General features: G+C 39.0%; 3 protein-coding genes across 5 annotated transcripts; all 3 read right to left on the bottom strand.

Moving 5' to 3' along the window:
* Positions 1-1,219: 1,219 nt before the first annotated feature.
* LOC146659507 (persulfide dioxygenase ETHE1, mitochondrial-like) lies at positions 1,220-6,001 on the bottom strand. 3 transcript variants are annotated; one of them, XM_085423596.1, is made up of 7 exons: positions 5,793-5,995; positions 3,847-3,991; positions 2,900-3,063; positions 2,612-2,741; positions 2,420-2,509; positions 1,996-2,112; positions 1,220-1,836 (listed from the first exon to the last, which is right to left on the bottom strand). In XM_085423596.1, exons 1-7 carry the CDS (start codon positions 5,823-5,825, stop codon positions 1,790-1,792), a joined length of 726 nt encoding a protein of 241 aa, XP_085279722.1. In that variant the 5' UTR covers positions 5,826-5,995; the 3' UTR covers positions 1,220-1,789. The 3 variants fall into 3 exon arrangements, 2 of the variants coding, with proteins under 2 accessions (XP_085279722.1, XP_085279723.1); XM_085423597.1 differs by having other exon boundaries at positions 2,900-3,048; positions 5,793-5,992; XR_014913804.1 differs by having other exon boundaries at positions 1,818-1,836; positions 2,420-2,523; positions 5,793-6,001.
* Positions 6,002-7,096: 1,095 nt separating this feature from the next.
* Positions 7,097-10,548, bottom strand: LOC146659506 (persulfide dioxygenase ETHE1, mitochondrial-like). Its single transcript, XM_085423598.1, has 7 exons — positions 10,458-10,548; positions 9,703-9,847; positions 8,494-8,642; positions 8,224-8,353; positions 7,996-8,085; positions 7,564-7,680; positions 7,097-7,469 (listed from the first exon to the last, which is right to left on the bottom strand). Exons 1-7 carry the CDS (start codon positions 10,488-10,490, stop codon positions 7,426-7,428), a joined length of 708 nt encoding a protein of 235 aa, XP_085279724.1. The 5' UTR covers positions 10,491-10,548; the 3' UTR covers positions 7,097-7,425.
* A 696-nt stretch (positions 10,549-11,244) lies between these two features.
* On the bottom strand, positions 11,245-15,194 carry LOC146659505 (persulfide dioxygenase ETHE1, mitochondrial-like). The gene is made up of 7 exons (XM_085423593.1): positions 14,637-15,194; positions 13,959-14,103; positions 13,362-13,510; positions 13,112-13,241; positions 12,891-12,980; positions 12,471-12,587; positions 11,245-12,328 (listed from the first exon to the last, which is right to left on the bottom strand). The coding sequence occupies exons 1-7, from the start codon at positions 14,844-14,846 to the stop codon at positions 12,282-12,284; spliced, it is 888 nt and encodes a 295-aa protein (XP_085279719.1). The 5' UTR covers positions 14,847-15,194; the 3' UTR covers positions 11,245-12,281.
* Positions 15,195-15,212: the final 18 nt, after the last annotated feature.

Genomic DNA, 15,212 nt, shown 5'->3' with positions numbered 1-15,212 from the left:
TTTAGATTTTTCAGTTTCCTGCTGATAGGAGTGCACTGTTGTCCTCATGTTTTAGACCTGTGCAATTCACTGTGTAAAACCAAAGAACTTTTAGTAACTTACCTGGATGCTTATTTTGAAGCACTGGTTTAAATTCATCTTAATGTCATTAATCACCATGAAAACTATACAAAAGTGGCAGTTTAACTTCTTTTAGATTTAACTTGAGTGCCATGTCTCCTCTTCTTATACCTCTATATGTCTCTGGTTCAACTCATCAGATAGTTTTTACTGTGTTAGTAACAGGCTACTATAGCATTTAATCTGGATTGATGGCACAACCTTAAACATCACACATGCTTCATAATTCTATATCAGTGCATCTTGTTTAGGTTATCTCTTTGTAAACAGACGGCTCTGCAGAATCATGCTGGACTAGAAATAGTGCTCTTTGGGATATTATTGTTGTATTATTAAGAAAAGTTTAAGGGCTATTCATGTGATTTAATTGCACTTACATAATGTAGAGGTATTTAAAAATGGTCAGACATACATTTTGACTATTATTCCCTGCAGATGTGACTAAATTTTCCATAATGCTACTCAAAGCATGTATAATGTTGTATACAAGAGACTTGGGAAACATGGTAGATTCCAATTGTTCATTTTACCAGGATGGTTGTGTCTTTTTTTAGCAGGCTATTTGAGAATACAAATACAGTAGAACACAATTTTCATTTATCTTGAACTCTGTTTTGTTTAATGACGGTCTTTGAGTATGGAGCATTCGTATGTTTTTCAGACTACTGGAGATTAAAAGTGCCAAACCACTTAGAAATGCCAGATGTATCAACAATAATGATTCATCTTTACAAATAATCTGTTAATTGTGGAAGTTCCTCAAACAAGTGCGGGCACTTGAAAACAAACATTTTGACTCAGGCCCCCAGAGGCTCAGGATCAATCCTCAGATGATCACACAGCTAACTCCCACATGTAGAAGTTTCTGTGACTGAGTCAGAGGGCAGCACGCCCAAACAAACCTGTCTTGCGGGCTGATGATCTGTTAACTATGAGAACAGCTTGCACAGTCATTGGAAAATCTGGAAGCAGTTCTGAATCCTGGCATGAGCTCACTTTTTTGTACCTTCCTTTGATCATAAGAAACATTAAAAAAAATCAAATTCCTGTTGGACATCTAAAGGAACTTATGAGATCACAAACAGATTGCAATGGCACATTGTGCAAGGAAAACTTGCCTTTATTGATTGTGAATGCAAATAGTGTAGTTTTAGTTCCCTGCTATGCAAAAAAGCCATTGCCTACACAAGACTGAAAGAGTGTGTGTGCATGCCTGCGTATCCTTGGCTAGGGGAGACCGGAACCACTGAAAAGGCCATGTGGAAGAACTCATTTGTCCCAGTTAAGCATTCATGAATACTAAATCAAACCTTGAATGGAACATTCCTACCCCAGTTTTCCTGCTCATAAATTTCCTTCCCAATTCACAATAACACAGCTGAATGAACTACTTACATAAAAATGTAAACAACTTTACACCATTAACAAAGTATACTATTACCGTTTTTAAAATGCATTCATAAACAGCTAAAATAAATATAAATATAAATTTTTAAATATACTGTAAGTAGCTTAACAAAAAATGATCACAACAGTTCAAAAATTAACTTTTACATTTACACAGGGAACCACAATAGAGCACTCTGAGATAAGCAATTTCGATTAAAATGTAAATATCAATCATTTTGTGGTGGTGCTCAGGACTTTAGTAGAAGCCTTTTTCATCCATTCAAATGCTGTGCACTCCACAAACTAGATTAGCAGGCACTGAAATATCTGCAAAAGTAGATGGAAAATGTGTTTTTAGTAAATGTGACATTTGATGTAGCCAAACCAGTGCAAAACCATCTTCTTTAGGACATGACTTAAGAATTGTGTTTACTAGCAGACAGAGGTGGTTGTTGGCTGAAATCCTGATGCCACTGTCTTTCATACCTATTTTTTTAGGCTTAGGGAGGTTCAGGTTGTTCATGATCTCCACAAACTCCTCCATGCTCTTAGTCAAGCGTGGGTTATACTTGCGCTCCTCGCCCACTGTAGAAACCGTCTGACCTAAAATGCAAAATTAGATGCAGACCAGCATGACAGTTTTAGTTTTTGTAGTTCTAAATTCTGCCAGATGTTAAATCTGAACAATTAAAATATTTACAAAGAAACAACATGCTTCTGACACACAACACATGCACTGTAAAAACAATATATATACTACATCTGTACCAGTTCCTATGAGTGGGAAACTAATGGCCGATGTGGCTGAGCTTCAAATCTGTGCTGTTCGAAATTATTCACATCAGTGACTCTTAAGATACGCAATACACATTTACAAACATTTGCGTGTGAATGTGTGTTTTTAGCCAACCTAAGTAATCATGTGCTGGGTAGATGAGGCACTCATCAGGCAGGGTGAAGATCTTCTCATGGACTGAATGGTAGAGCTTTTTGGCACAACCTTTAGAAGAATAGCTATAAATCAGACAATTGCAATGGAAAACATATGAAACACTGCCCCCTTGTGTTCATTTAGAAGAACCACAAAAGAGTGCATGCATACCCTGCTGGAAGTCTGTCCTTCCACAGCCTCTAATGAGGAGAGCGTCACCAGTGAAAGCCATGCTCTGATCCCCAGTTACCAGGGTTATACACCCATCAGTGTGTCCTGGTGTCTCTTTCACAGTCAGAGACTAAAGAAGAGAAAAGACAAGTGTCATGTTAAATCAGTTTTATCAAGCAAACAAAACCAAACAGGTATCAAATCAAAGCATGTCAAATCAGTTTTATCAAGCAACTGTATACAACACCTACAAACACTATTATAAACAAAGAGTGGTTTTCTTCTTACGTGTCTTCCAAAGGGGATATTGTCTCCCTCTGTTAAGTGGATGTCAGCAGTGGCACCACTGAACTTGGAGATGGCACTCTTCAGTCCAGCCACTCTTTGCTTCATCAGGCCAGTGCTTGTTATGTGGTCTGCGTGGCAGTGGGTGTTAACTACCAGAAAAATCACTGCATTTATCACCAATTGAAAGATTTAATATTGATTCTTGGTATAAACTTATGCAATGTGTATATAGGCGAGACAGTCAATGTCCAGTTTATTAAGCACACTGGTTTCATCGCTCGTTATCGCTAATACCCAAGCAGCCAATCACATGGCAGAAAATTAATGTGTTTCGATATCTAGGCATATTCAAGCCAACTTACTGGAATTCAGACTGAGCATCACAGTGACGACCAAAGGTGATTTAGGTGACTTTGAATGCAATACGGTTGATCGTGTCACATGGGCTTGTCCACCACTCATTACAAGCAAGTTATGTGGAAGATGTGGTGGAGATCATGGATGTACCGCTGACAAATCTGCAGCAACTGCGTGATCTTATCATGTAAATACAGATTAACATCTCTGAGGTATGTTTTCAGCACCTTGTTGAATCTATCCCATGAAGAATTAAGGCAGTTCTGAAAGCTAAAAGGATTCAGACATAGTACTAGCAATGTGTATCTAATAAACTGTCCAGTCAGTGTATGCTTTAAATTCGGCCTTTTTTAATTATTATTTTTAGACATATCCCCGCAGCCTTGTCTGCTATTGTCTACACTAAACAACGGTCACGGGGCAAGGAACGGACACACAGTTATTTCTTGCTCACTGCCATACAGATTAGTCTAATATTACATTTATGTTGCCCCTAATGTAAATGTATTTACAACATGGAGAAGATAGGACAAACATTTCATACAACTGTCATAATTTATCGTTTAACTCTACCCTGGGAAGGTAGATACCTGCCACTGTTAGACTGAGTCCAAGTTCCTTTATGAGCTTCAGGTCCCGGTCAATGGTCTCCAGCACAGGATCAATGATGACAGCCTCCTTGGTGTTCGTGTCTGCAAGCAGGTAGGTGTACGTGCTGCTCTCTGACTCAAACAGCTAAATGAAAAAGAAAACAGAACAGTGAACAAAGCACAGGTGTGATTCAGCAATAAATAATAACAGGAAAGGCACAGTAAATATCGTGTCCTCACCATACTTAGACAGGGTGTGTCTGACACAACAAAAGATAATAAGAGACAGAACAGATCACGGTATGAACTACAGTCAACAGTCACTTTATTAGGTATATCTTGCTAGTAACACCCCCTTTTGGCTTAAAAACTGCCTGAATCCTTTCTGGCATAGACTCAGTAAGGTGTTAGAGATATATTGCACCACACTGACATGATATCATCACATAATTACTGCAGATTTGTTGGCTGCACATCTGAGATTCGAATCTCCTATCCCAAAGGTGCTCTACTGCATTGACATCTGGTGACTATGGAGTTTACCTGAGTACAGTAAGCTGATTTTCATGTTCAAGAAACCAGTTTAAGATGATATGAACTTTGTGACATGCAGCGTTATCCTGCTGAAGGCAACCATCCAAGTATGGGTATGCTGTCGTCAAAGATGGATGGATAATGATCAGCAACATAACTCAGGCAGGCTGTGGTGTTTAACAAATTCTTTTAATCGATGGTTTTGTAGGGCAATCCATTTAAATCAGCCGTTTCTGTAACTTTCACATAAGCTTGTCTGCCACATTTAAAGACACTTAAATCACCTTTCTTCCACATTTTAATGCTCGGTTTTAACTTAAGCAGGTCATCTTGACGATCTACATACCTAAATGCACTGAGCTGCTGCCATGTGATTAGCCAATTAGATATTTGTGTTTGTTCAACAAGCAGGCCTCCGTATAGGGTCTGGTGAGTATCTCAGTAATCAATGCAAAATGTTTACTTCTTAAACATTTACCAAGTTACCCATTAATTCTGCGTTTATGACCACCTCAAAAGGAAATTGCAGTTGGCGACAGAATCACTTACTGATATACTTCCTCATTGTGATGTGTCTGGGCATATCACACAACAACTTGAACAATTGTTAAACAAGCAGGAGTTTTCTTTCTTGAAATGCCTTTTTTTAAAGATGGCATGTGATCAATTTATCAGCTGGTTTCAAATATTAGAATGAAAAAAATGTAGGGTCATGTAACACAGCAATTTTCATCACGTGATGCATGCACATGAGGTATACTTCATTAAGCATTCCCATGCAAAGCTACTTTTTTGAAGACACATACTTTGCTGTTTTGCAGATATAGGTAGTAGTAATAGTGTAGCTATATGAATCATAAACCTGCTACTAATTTTTGTCACTTACTACAGATTAAAAGCGGTTTATAAAGTCATTCAGATCACACTGCTTCAAAGCAGGACCAGAAACAGTAACATAAAGCAATAGTAAATGTGGTTTTTAAAGGGGTCATTAAGTGATTTATATATCTCATGTATACTTTACACTGTAGCTGCGCTACTTTTATTTAAGTACATCTAACGCATTTCGTTTAGCAATTATGAAAAAGAAACTTCAAAACTTTTGGGACTTTTGCTCAGCCGTCATTTCCTTGTAATACCACTTTTATCAGGATGCAGGACACCACACAAGAGTCTGAAAATCCAAAATTTGTTTGGATAGACAGCTGAGCACAAAAACCCACCTGAACTTTAAAGGAACTAATGCAGAAAGGAACTTCATAGACAGAAAACAAGATGCTAACGGCTAAAGCTACCGAGCTCACTTCCCACAACCGGTGGTACAAAAAAACTACAAGTACTCTTGCCTCTTCGTTACCACGTATGGTTGTAAACAAACAGGAGCAAGCCATCAAAATATGCCGACAGACTACCTGTCTGAAGAGGAGCCCTTCCGTCTTTGCCATCCTGGCTCAGTGCGATCTGCTGGTAACCCGTAGCGTCTGAAAAACAGTGCTTCAACCGGGACAGACGCATCTGTTTTGTTTCCTAATTCGAGTCCCCTGCATTTGTCCTGAGTCGTCCCAGGAATGTCAACAAGCCACACCCAACAACAATCGTGGATCAGTGACCACACCCACCTACCTACTTACCTACTTCCCTAACATTGGCTGGTTTCGATATGGGCGACATGGGCCATTGCCCAGGGCGGAAGCGTGGTGGGGGCGGCATCATAGCATCGGCAAAAAAAAGTTGCTCGCACCCACGCTGCCCCGACATTATGTCAGCGCATTTTGGGGATTGCATGGGCACCGATCGGTCTTGCATTGCCCATTTGCGACGAGGTGCCCTCCATTTACGAGGTGCGGCTGCTGCCAGCTGCACAGGAAGGAGAGGGGCGGGACGGCGGGGGGAAGCCGGAGTACCCGGAGAGAACCCACGCAAACACGGGGAGAACATGCAAACTGAATTGAACTCAGGACCTCTTGCTGTGCGGCAACAGTGCTAACCACCGTGCCACCGTGCTGCCCTGAAATAATATTAATAATAATAATTAAATGGATTTTATTTTAAAAGACTTTAACAGACCCTGTTAATAGTATAGACACAATAGTAGTCATAACAGGAACCAGTAAGGTAGCCACGGAATAGTTCATTAAATCCAGAAAGTCCAAGAGAGTCGTTTTCTTTTAGTATTGTAGATATGTGTGCCTATCAGCAAGTTTGCATGAAAGAGACTCTAAAACATTTGTTGAAGGCTGATTTTAATATTTATGTGATTTTATTTTAAAGGTCTATAAAATGTGGTGCCATTTACACAATAACAACTTTGTTTTAAAACTCCTTCACACACACCCATTGGATGAGCCATCATGAGCATTAAACTGAGAAAGTGTGGCATCACCACATATCTGTGGGGAACGGTTGCTATGAAAAACAAAATGATAGTAACTAAAAAATAACATTAATATAGTTTTTTTTCCTAAATTACTTAATGATTGGAATCCAACTGAAATACATGAAAAAGTACACCACCTTTCAATTCTAAGCTTTTACATATCACATTATAATTATCTGATCTCTAACAGTTCATGAAAGTAGATGAAATATAACCTCAGATGATCAACACAACACGACTGATTCAGTGTCATTATTTATTTAACAGAATCTAAACCAAGTTACAAAGTTTTTATAGTAAGCTTTTATGTCCTGCTATGCAAAAAAGCCTTTTCCTGCACAGAAGCTTTCATGATTACTAACCTAACCTTGAGGAGAATGTTCGTATATGAACTTTCCTGCTCATAAGTAATTCATAACAAATCATCTGAAAAATTTGCTTACATTCAAGAAACTTTTTCTTACATAGATACATTTAAAATGTATTGAAATAGCAATTCAAGTATATACCTTATATATATACCATACAGAATCATTAAAAATCACTTTATAGTAAACATTTTGACTAATGTCCCACAAAATAGAGATGCAAATGTTAATTACTCTACAATTATTACAATTATGTGTTTTCATTATTATCCTCTTGTGGAGCACATTCAGTCTACACATTTAGTCTTGCAGTCCACAAACCAGATTAGCAGGCACTGCAGTTGCTGCAAAAAAAAATAAAAAATAAAAATAGTGCTTTTTACTGGAAAACATAGTTGGTTGCAGAACTGTAAATATGATAGTTTATTTTTTTCTTACCCATTTTTTTGGGATTGGGCAGGTTCAGGTTGTTCATGATATCTGCAAACTCCTCCATGGTCTTTGTTAGGCGTGGATTAAACTTGCGCTCCTCGCCGACTGACGAAGCCATCCGACCTGAAACACAAAACAGATGGAGACCAGTGTATCAGCCAGATGCTACACCCTGGACATGTTTCCAGTCCATTTCAGAGCTAGAAAAAATGGAGCTGGCGCACAACAACTGCCCTGTAAAAACCTAAAAACAGAACATACTATACAGATTGCAGAGCACCTGTACCGACTCCTGTCAGCAGAAAACTAATGAATTTAATTTTGCTATGCTTTTATATATGATGTAATGCATACTGCTACACAATAGTACTATATAAACCATTCCCTTCAGTGACTTTGTAACATGTATAAATATTTGGGGATGTGTTTTCAGCCAACCTAAGTAGTCATGTGCTGGGTAGAGGAGGCACTCATCAGGCAGGGTGAAGATCTTCTCATGGACTGACTTGTAAAGCCTTTTGGCACAACCTTAAGAAAATAAGGCAAAGATTAGACAACTGCAAAGGAAAACTGATACTGTACTCCCCCCTTTTCCAACAAGAATAAAAATCATAGAAACGCAAAATGAACAAAAACACAAGCACAAAGCCAAAAGAGTATGTGTACCCTGCTGGAAGTCTGTCCTGCCACAGCCTCTAATGAGGAGAGCATCACCAGTGAAAGCCATAGTCTGATCCCCAGTTACCAGCGTTATACACCCATCAGTGTGTCCTGGTGTCTCTCTCACAATCAGGCACTAAAGGAAGGAAAAGAAGAATGTCAAGGCATGATAATTAAATAGGTTTTATCAAGCAAATGCAACAAAAGGTTTTAGGTATTTACAAAATAACTGTACGCACACGATATTGCGAACAAATAATGTTTTTTTCTTCTTACGTGTCTTCCAAAGGGGATCTTGTCTCCCTCTGTTAAGTGGATATCAGCAGATGCGCCACTAAGTTTGGAAATGGCACTCTTCAGTCCAGGTACTCTTTTCTTCATTGGTCCTGTGCTTGTTATGTGGTCTGCATGGCAGTGGGTGTTAACTATCAGCAAAATAAAGATAATGTAGGTCAATATAAAGCTGGAATATAATTGAGACTTGTGGTACACCCTCCAATCAGTTTAGCGAGTAGGGGGTTGGACACTTTTTTCCTTTTCAGAACACCTTTGATTCCTCGTCACACAGATTCAACTAAGTGTTAGAGATTTTGGTCCATGTAGCATGTAGGCATGACAACATCCCACTGTTACTGCAGATTTGTCAGCTACACATCCATGACGCTAATCTCCCTTTCACCACAGTCTATTGAATTAAGGCTGTGTGACTCTGGAGGCCATTTGAGTACAGAAACCAGACTTTGTGACTTGCGTTATTATGGTGATTGAAGCAGCCATCAGAAAATAGGTACACTGTGATCACAAAAAGATCGACATCAGTAACTCAGGTAGGCTGTGGGGTATAAACGATGCTTAGTTGGTAGTAACGGGCCGAAAGTGTGTCAAGAAAATATCACCCACACTACTATACCACCATCACCAGCAGCCTGAACTTTTAATAACAGGTCTTTTCATAATAATAATAATAATAGGTCGTTTGATTCATGTCGTTTATGCCGAATCCTGAACTAAACACTCAAATGCCACAGCAAGGTTTGTTCCAGTTTTCCATTGTCCAATTTTGGTGCAAATTATAGTCTTGGTTTATGTTCTTAGCTGACAGGACTGGCACACAGTGTGCTCGTCTGCTGCCGAAGCCCATATGCGTCAAGTTTCTTTGAATCACCTTTCCTCTTTTCTGATGCTTGGACTGAACTTCAGGAGGATATCTTAATGATGTCTACATGCGTAAATGCACTGTTTTTAAATATGTGTATTAAATAGGTGTATCCAATGAAGTGGCTGGTAAGTGTATTTCCAATTCGGAAAGATATATGTATTACACTAGCAGGAGTCCTTTCATACAAATAGCATTACCTACACTTAACAACGTTTTCGGGTCAGAAATAAACAATCATTTCTGAACCAGGTAAAATATTTATGCTGCTCCTAATTTGTATTTACAGGCTGAGAAAGATGGGATTCTGTGTTAATTTATGTAGTTACCTGCCACTGTCAGTTTGAGTCCAAGTTCGCTTACGAATTTCAGGTCCCTGTCAATGGTCTCCAGCACAGGATCAATGATGACAGCCTCCTTGGTGTCTGCGTCTGCCAGCAGGTAGGTATATGTGGAGCTCTCAGACTCAAACAGCTAAATGTTGGAGGGGAAGCACAAAGCAGCAAACAGCAATAACTAACAGTAAATGGGAGCGGTAGTAAAGGTTACATTATTATCATTTCTCCTCACTTGTGTTTATAGATAACGTGTGCTTTGTGTGTCTACGGTAGCCAAAGAGAGACATTTTCATACGAAGCTTGAAATAAAGTATTGCACTTTGTACTCCACCACATTTATTCAGAAGCTATTAGCATTAGTTATATGGCAGGGATATAAATTATTAATCAACAAATAATTTCTATTTTAGATTAAGATGCAGAGCATCAAGTAATTCAGATTTGTTCTTTCATCAACTTAAAATATCAAACATATTAACAATATGATATGCATCTCTGAAGTGGGTAATTTGAGCAGGTTTTCTTTCACTTAAGGTACTTTATAGTGATGCTATTGCTTTTTAGACAAACAAACTTTTTATATTTTGTTTTCTGCACTCCTACTTCCACTTTAGTAGAACATATAAACACATCTTCCACCATTATGTAAACTGGTTAATCTAAACTCAACAATTTTGAACAATATCTTTTTTCAGGACAGATCGTTTTAAACAAGTGCAGAACATCCAAATATGATGTGAACATACCTGTCTGAAGAGGAGTCCCTTTACCATTGCCATCCTTGCACAGTATGAGCAGCTGGTAACCGGCAGCGTTTTAATCGGGACAGAAACACAAACTCTGGGTTGCTGTGTAAAGCATGACTATTTAAAACCCTAACCACACCTACCTGCCTACCTACATACCTGCCTACCTGCCTTGGTAACGCCCCCAAATTAGAATAATTTTCAGAAGTCATCATGATAAAAAGGAAGAACATCACGTACTGCACACTATCTTTATGATCATCATCAATAAAATTATTGTTAATAATATTACTGATAATAAGATGAAGAAGAATTTAAACACTTTTAAGTGTTTTACTTTTATAAAAGTTAGACTTAGAGAAGTATCTTTGCTGTTACAGCTTTTTCCCCATATACATTTTTCAGTCACACTTCTCCTTATAATGGCTCTCTAATTAAACTAATTTTAATGCAAAGTCACTCAAGGTCACAGACCACTGCGGCTCGCCGTTTTATTGGGAACAACCACAACCATCCATTTAATAATGCTCGTATCAGTACATCTTGTTTTTTTTAGCTATTCACTGATTGTGAACTTGACCACAAATAGCATGCTCTGGGTCAAGCAGAGATAATGTGACTTTTATTTTAGATTACACAGACACAATACTGAATCCTAGATTTTACAATATGCTACCGGTACTCAAAAGCACGTGCAATGTTGCATTCAAGACACTTTGAATGTACAGTAGAGAGAGGCGTTTACTGAGCAGGCTGTTTGAGGATTGAAATACAGCTCTACACCATGTTCATTCAACTTGGAATTTATTTAATGACAGTCTTTGGTGAACATGAGACATCCATATTCACTCGGGTTTTCAGGCTCAAACCATCATCACCACAGGGCTTCATCCATAGCAGCAAAAGACATAAAAAGTCTGAGTTAACCTGGCAGGTAGTGTTCCCCCATGAGGAGAGAACCAGAATTGATACATGCAACTGATGTGGTGCTCTCTTAATAAAAGGCAATAGTAAAAAGTTATATTCACATGAAATCACTTGCTTATGAACATTTTGATTCTGGCCTCCAAAAACCTCAGGCTCAAATTGTCACACAGCTGCAAATTTGTGTGGCTGAGTCAAAGGGAAGCACTCTAAAACAAACCCGTCTTACTGGCTGAGGATCTGTTAAATACAAGAACAGCATGCATGGGTCACTGCAGTCTGATTCCTTCTTTTAGAGCTAGAGAGTAAATAATAATCATCATTTTCAACATATAAAAGGAACATGTGAGCTCATAATGCTATGACATGTTGTGCAGTAACATCTTAGCTGTTATTGATTTTAAATGCAAACAGCATAAGTTTTATTTTCCTGCTATTAAAAGAGGCCACTGCTTGTGGTACTGTGAGTGTGTGAGGCCTTGACTACACGACACAATTGTACCTTTTAAGCATTCACAAATACTAAACTGAACCTTCAGTGTAACAATCCTATCCAAGCTTTCCTCTTCCTCCCCAAATTTACACATAATAACAAATCTGAATAAGGTCAACTTACTTTTAACTTTACACAGTTAACAAAGGGTACCATTACTGTTCTCTCCTCAAATACAGATATTAATTATTTTGAATATCCAAAATAGAAGCAGATTTATTCCAAGTACAATTGATCAGTAGCTGCACTATAAATGATAACAGCAATTAAAATATACCATTTAGATTTAGACACAGAACCACAATAAAGCACTTTATGGCAAGTAGTTTGATTAATTCTGCTAAACAGACACAGAATGTCTATCACTGGGCAATGATGTCATTAGTATCGTCTTTCGTGCAGAACATTCAAACATGGTGCAGTCCACAAACCAGATTGGCAGGCACTGAAATATCTGCAACAGAACAAGGAAAAAATGTTTATAGTAAATGTGACGCCCAGCACGTAAAACCTGTGGTGACGTCTCATAGGCACGAGAACTAGAAATGTGGAGATGACATGGATAGTGAAAGGCTGTAGATACTATTGTTAAATACCTATTTTATTAGGCTTAGGGAGGTTCAGGTTGTTCATGATCTTCACAAACTCCTCCATGCTCTTAGTCAAGCGTGGGTTAAACTTGCGCTCCTCGCCCACTGTAGAAACCGTCTGACCTGAAACACAAAAACAGATGCAGACCAGTGTGACATCTTTAGTCTTCGTGGTCCTGATTTTTGTCACATGTTAAATCTGGTCAATGAAAACATTTATACAGAAACATGCTTCTGACACACAAAAGATGCACTATAAAAACAACATGTATACAACATCTGTTCCAGCTCCCATTAGTGGGAAATTAATAGCTTTACATTTTCAGTGCTTTTAAGCACAAGCTGAAAATCTGTATTACATAAAAACATTCACACTAATGACTCTATAAAATACATAAATGTGTGTCTGCATGTGTTTCAGCCAACCTAAGTAGTCATGTGCTGGGTAGATGAGGCAGTGGTCAGGCAGGGTGTAGATTTTCTCCTGGATTGACTGGTAGAGCCTTTTGGCACAACCTTAAGAAATGAGAGAAAACTTAGAAAACTGCTAAAGGCAATGGCTGTAATACTGCCCCCTTGTGTTCATACAGAAACACTACAAATGAAAATGAACAAAAACAAGCATAAAGCCAAAAGAGCATGCGTACCCTGCTGGAAGTCTGTCCTGCCACAGCCTCTAATGAGAAGAGCGTCACCAGTGAAAGCCATAGTCTGATCCCCAGTTACCAGCGTTATACACCCATCAGTGTGTCCTGGTGTCTCTCTCACAGTCAAAGACTAAAGAAGAGAAAAGACAAGTGTCATGTTAAATTAGTTTTATAAAGCAAACATAACCAAACAGGTATGCAACACTTACAAACACTCCATCATAAAAAAAGAACTTTTTTTTCGCCATACGTGTCTTCCAAAGGGGATCTTGTCTCCCTCTTTTAGGTGGATATCAGCAGATGCACCACTGAATTTGGAGATGGCACTCTTCAGACCAGCAAGTCTTTTCTTCATTAGGCCAGTACTTGTTATGTGGTCTGCATGGCAGTGGGTGTTAACTTAAAAAAATAAAAAGAAAGTTTGAATGCGAGTCAAGATTACTGTATATTTTAATCTGCATATAAGAAGAGTCAGTGGAACACAGATCACTGCAAAATCATTTCATAATATTTACTCTTAGGTATTATTATAATATAATATAATATAATATATACATACATACGTGCATGTATATATGTATGTATATAAATACACATTAACGTATATTGGCTCAGGGACAGAGACTCAATTTCAATTTCCCCCAGAAAACAGACGTTTAAAGAGGGAAACAAGTCCAGTACTATATTTATTTTGGCCCCAAGGGTAATAATGAAGTATGTTTTCATAAAGTTCATTCAAGCTTTAAGTAGGGCTGATCTGAAAATGCATCTTAGTGTCAGGGTTAGGAAGATGGAGCACATTTTCTTAGGTTGTTATGTTTTAACTCAACTTTGGGAAGGTAGATACCTGCCACTGTCAGTTTGAGTCCAAGTTCGCTTACGAATTTCAGGTCCCTGTCAATGGTCTCCAGCACAGGATCAATGATGACAGCCTCCTTGGTGTCTGCGTCTGCCAGCAGGTAGGTGTACGTGCTGCTCTCCACTTCAAACAACTAAAGGGGGGAGGAGGGAAAAAAAGGTGAGTACACAGGTGTGACTCAGTAATAAATAAAAACAATAGCGCAAGGGTAACAAGGGTTACACACTCATTCATAGACAATGTTTGTAAGAGACCAAAAAACTGAAAGAAAGAACAGATTATAATATAGGGCAACTTGTTATCATATAAAAACATCCTTATCAACTGTGTCAGGAAGCATTCAGGGGTCATACAAATGCCCCTGAAAGATTAGCTGTCAAGTTTTAGTATCCGAAACAAAACTGCGCATAGATCAACTTAAAGGGTTGTTTGACTCGAAAATGATCCACATAATTCATCCAACAACCTAACTTGGTTGCGTATTAAAAGAACTAAAATTAAATGCTCCTTATCAGAAATATAACAATGAGCTAAATGCTAACTCACTTCCTACTTAACGCCGTAAAGACGGTTGCAAAAAATCCTAAAGAAAATGTCGTTTTCTTCCTGAAGGCAGGAGGATCCAAACGGGCGCAAAATGGCAAGGTATAATCATCTATAACCTACCTGTCTGAAGAGGAGTCCATCCGTCGTTGCTATCCTGGCGCAGTAGGATCTGCTGGTTACCCATAGCGGCTGAGCTCCAGTGATAAAGCCGGGGCAGAAGCGCCTGCTCTGGGCTGCCGCGTAATTCAAGCCGTCAGCGTTTGTCCTGAGCCGTAGCGTCGAAGCCAGGGCCCGCTGAACGGGCTTCACTCTGCTTATTACCGAACACATAGTCGCCGATGTGTCCTGATTTGAACCTCTTGATAGCGGGCAACACTACCGCACGTACGCGTAGGTTCCGCAAAGAGAGACCGTGGGTAGTAGCACTATGAACTCTGTGTTACCTGCCGCTTATCACACTGACTGTCAATCAGTCCTTGGAAAAAACAACACAAGGACTTCAGTGTCGTTTGGAAGCTCCACTGTCACCAGCTGCTTTTACGGGCTGGAGCCGTGCCAACTTGTTTCTTATTAAGCGGTAAATATGGGTTTATGGGTAAGTGAAGCTGCCGGCTAACTTCCTGCACAGCTGAGTACCGTCTTCGCAGTCCTCAGTGAGACGCATGCGCCCTGGAATGAGGGGCCTGGCAATGTACA

This window comes from Rhamphochromis longiceps, linkage group LG11, assembly GCF_057381845.1.
Source record: "Rhamphochromis longiceps isolate RC_006_pf linkage group LG11, R_longiceps_female_GT1.1, whole genome shotgun sequence".
Taxonomy (NCBI): Eukaryota; Metazoa; Chordata; class Actinopteri; order Cichliformes; family Cichlidae; genus Rhamphochromis; species Rhamphochromis longiceps.
Note: the sequence above shows the minus strand (reverse complement) of the source record. Positions and strands in the feature narration are given on the sequence as shown.

What these genes read in the sequence shown, in the direction of transcription:
- LOC146659507 (XM_085423596.1), bottom strand. Translation starts at nt 5,825, where the DNA reads ATGGCAAAGACGGAAGGGCTCCTCTTCAGACAG. An exon ending in AAGGGCTCCTCTTCAGACAG is followed by an intron (nt 3,992 to 5,792) that starts GTAGTCTGTCGG and finishes TTTTTCATTTAG; the next exon opens with CTGTTTGAGTCAGAGAGCAG. An exon ending in ACTCAGTCTAACAGTGGCAG is followed by an intron (nt 3,064 to 3,846) that starts GTATCTACCTTC and finishes TGATAAATGCAG; the next exon opens with TGATTTTTCTGGTAGTTAAC.
- LOC146659506 (XM_085423598.1), bottom strand. Translation starts at nt 10,490, where the DNA reads ATGGCAATGGTAAAGGGACTCCTCTTCAGACAG. An exon ending in AGGGACTCCTCTTCAGACAG is followed by an intron (nt 9,848 to 10,457) that starts GTATGTTCACAT and finishes TCCAACATTTAG; the next exon opens with CTGTTTGAGTCTGAGAGCTC. An exon ending in CCCAGCACATGACTACTTAG is followed by an intron (nt 7,681 to 7,995) that starts GTTGGCTGAAAA and finishes TTTGTGTTTCAG; the next exon opens with GTCGGATGGCTTCGTCAGTC.
- LOC146659505 (XM_085423593.1), bottom strand. Translation starts at nt 14,846, where the DNA reads ATGTGTTCGGTAATAAGCAGAGTGAAGCCCGTTCAGCGGGCCCTGGCT. An exon ending in ATGGACTCCTCTTCAGACAG is followed by an intron (nt 14,104 to 14,636) that starts GTAGGTTATAGA and finishes TCCCCCCTTTAG; the next exon opens with TTGTTTGAAGTGGAGAGCAG. An exon ending in CCCAGCACATGACTACTTAG is followed by an intron (nt 12,588 to 12,890) that starts GTTGGCTGAAAC and finishes TTTGTGTTTCAG; the next exon opens with GTCAGACGGTTTCTACAGTG.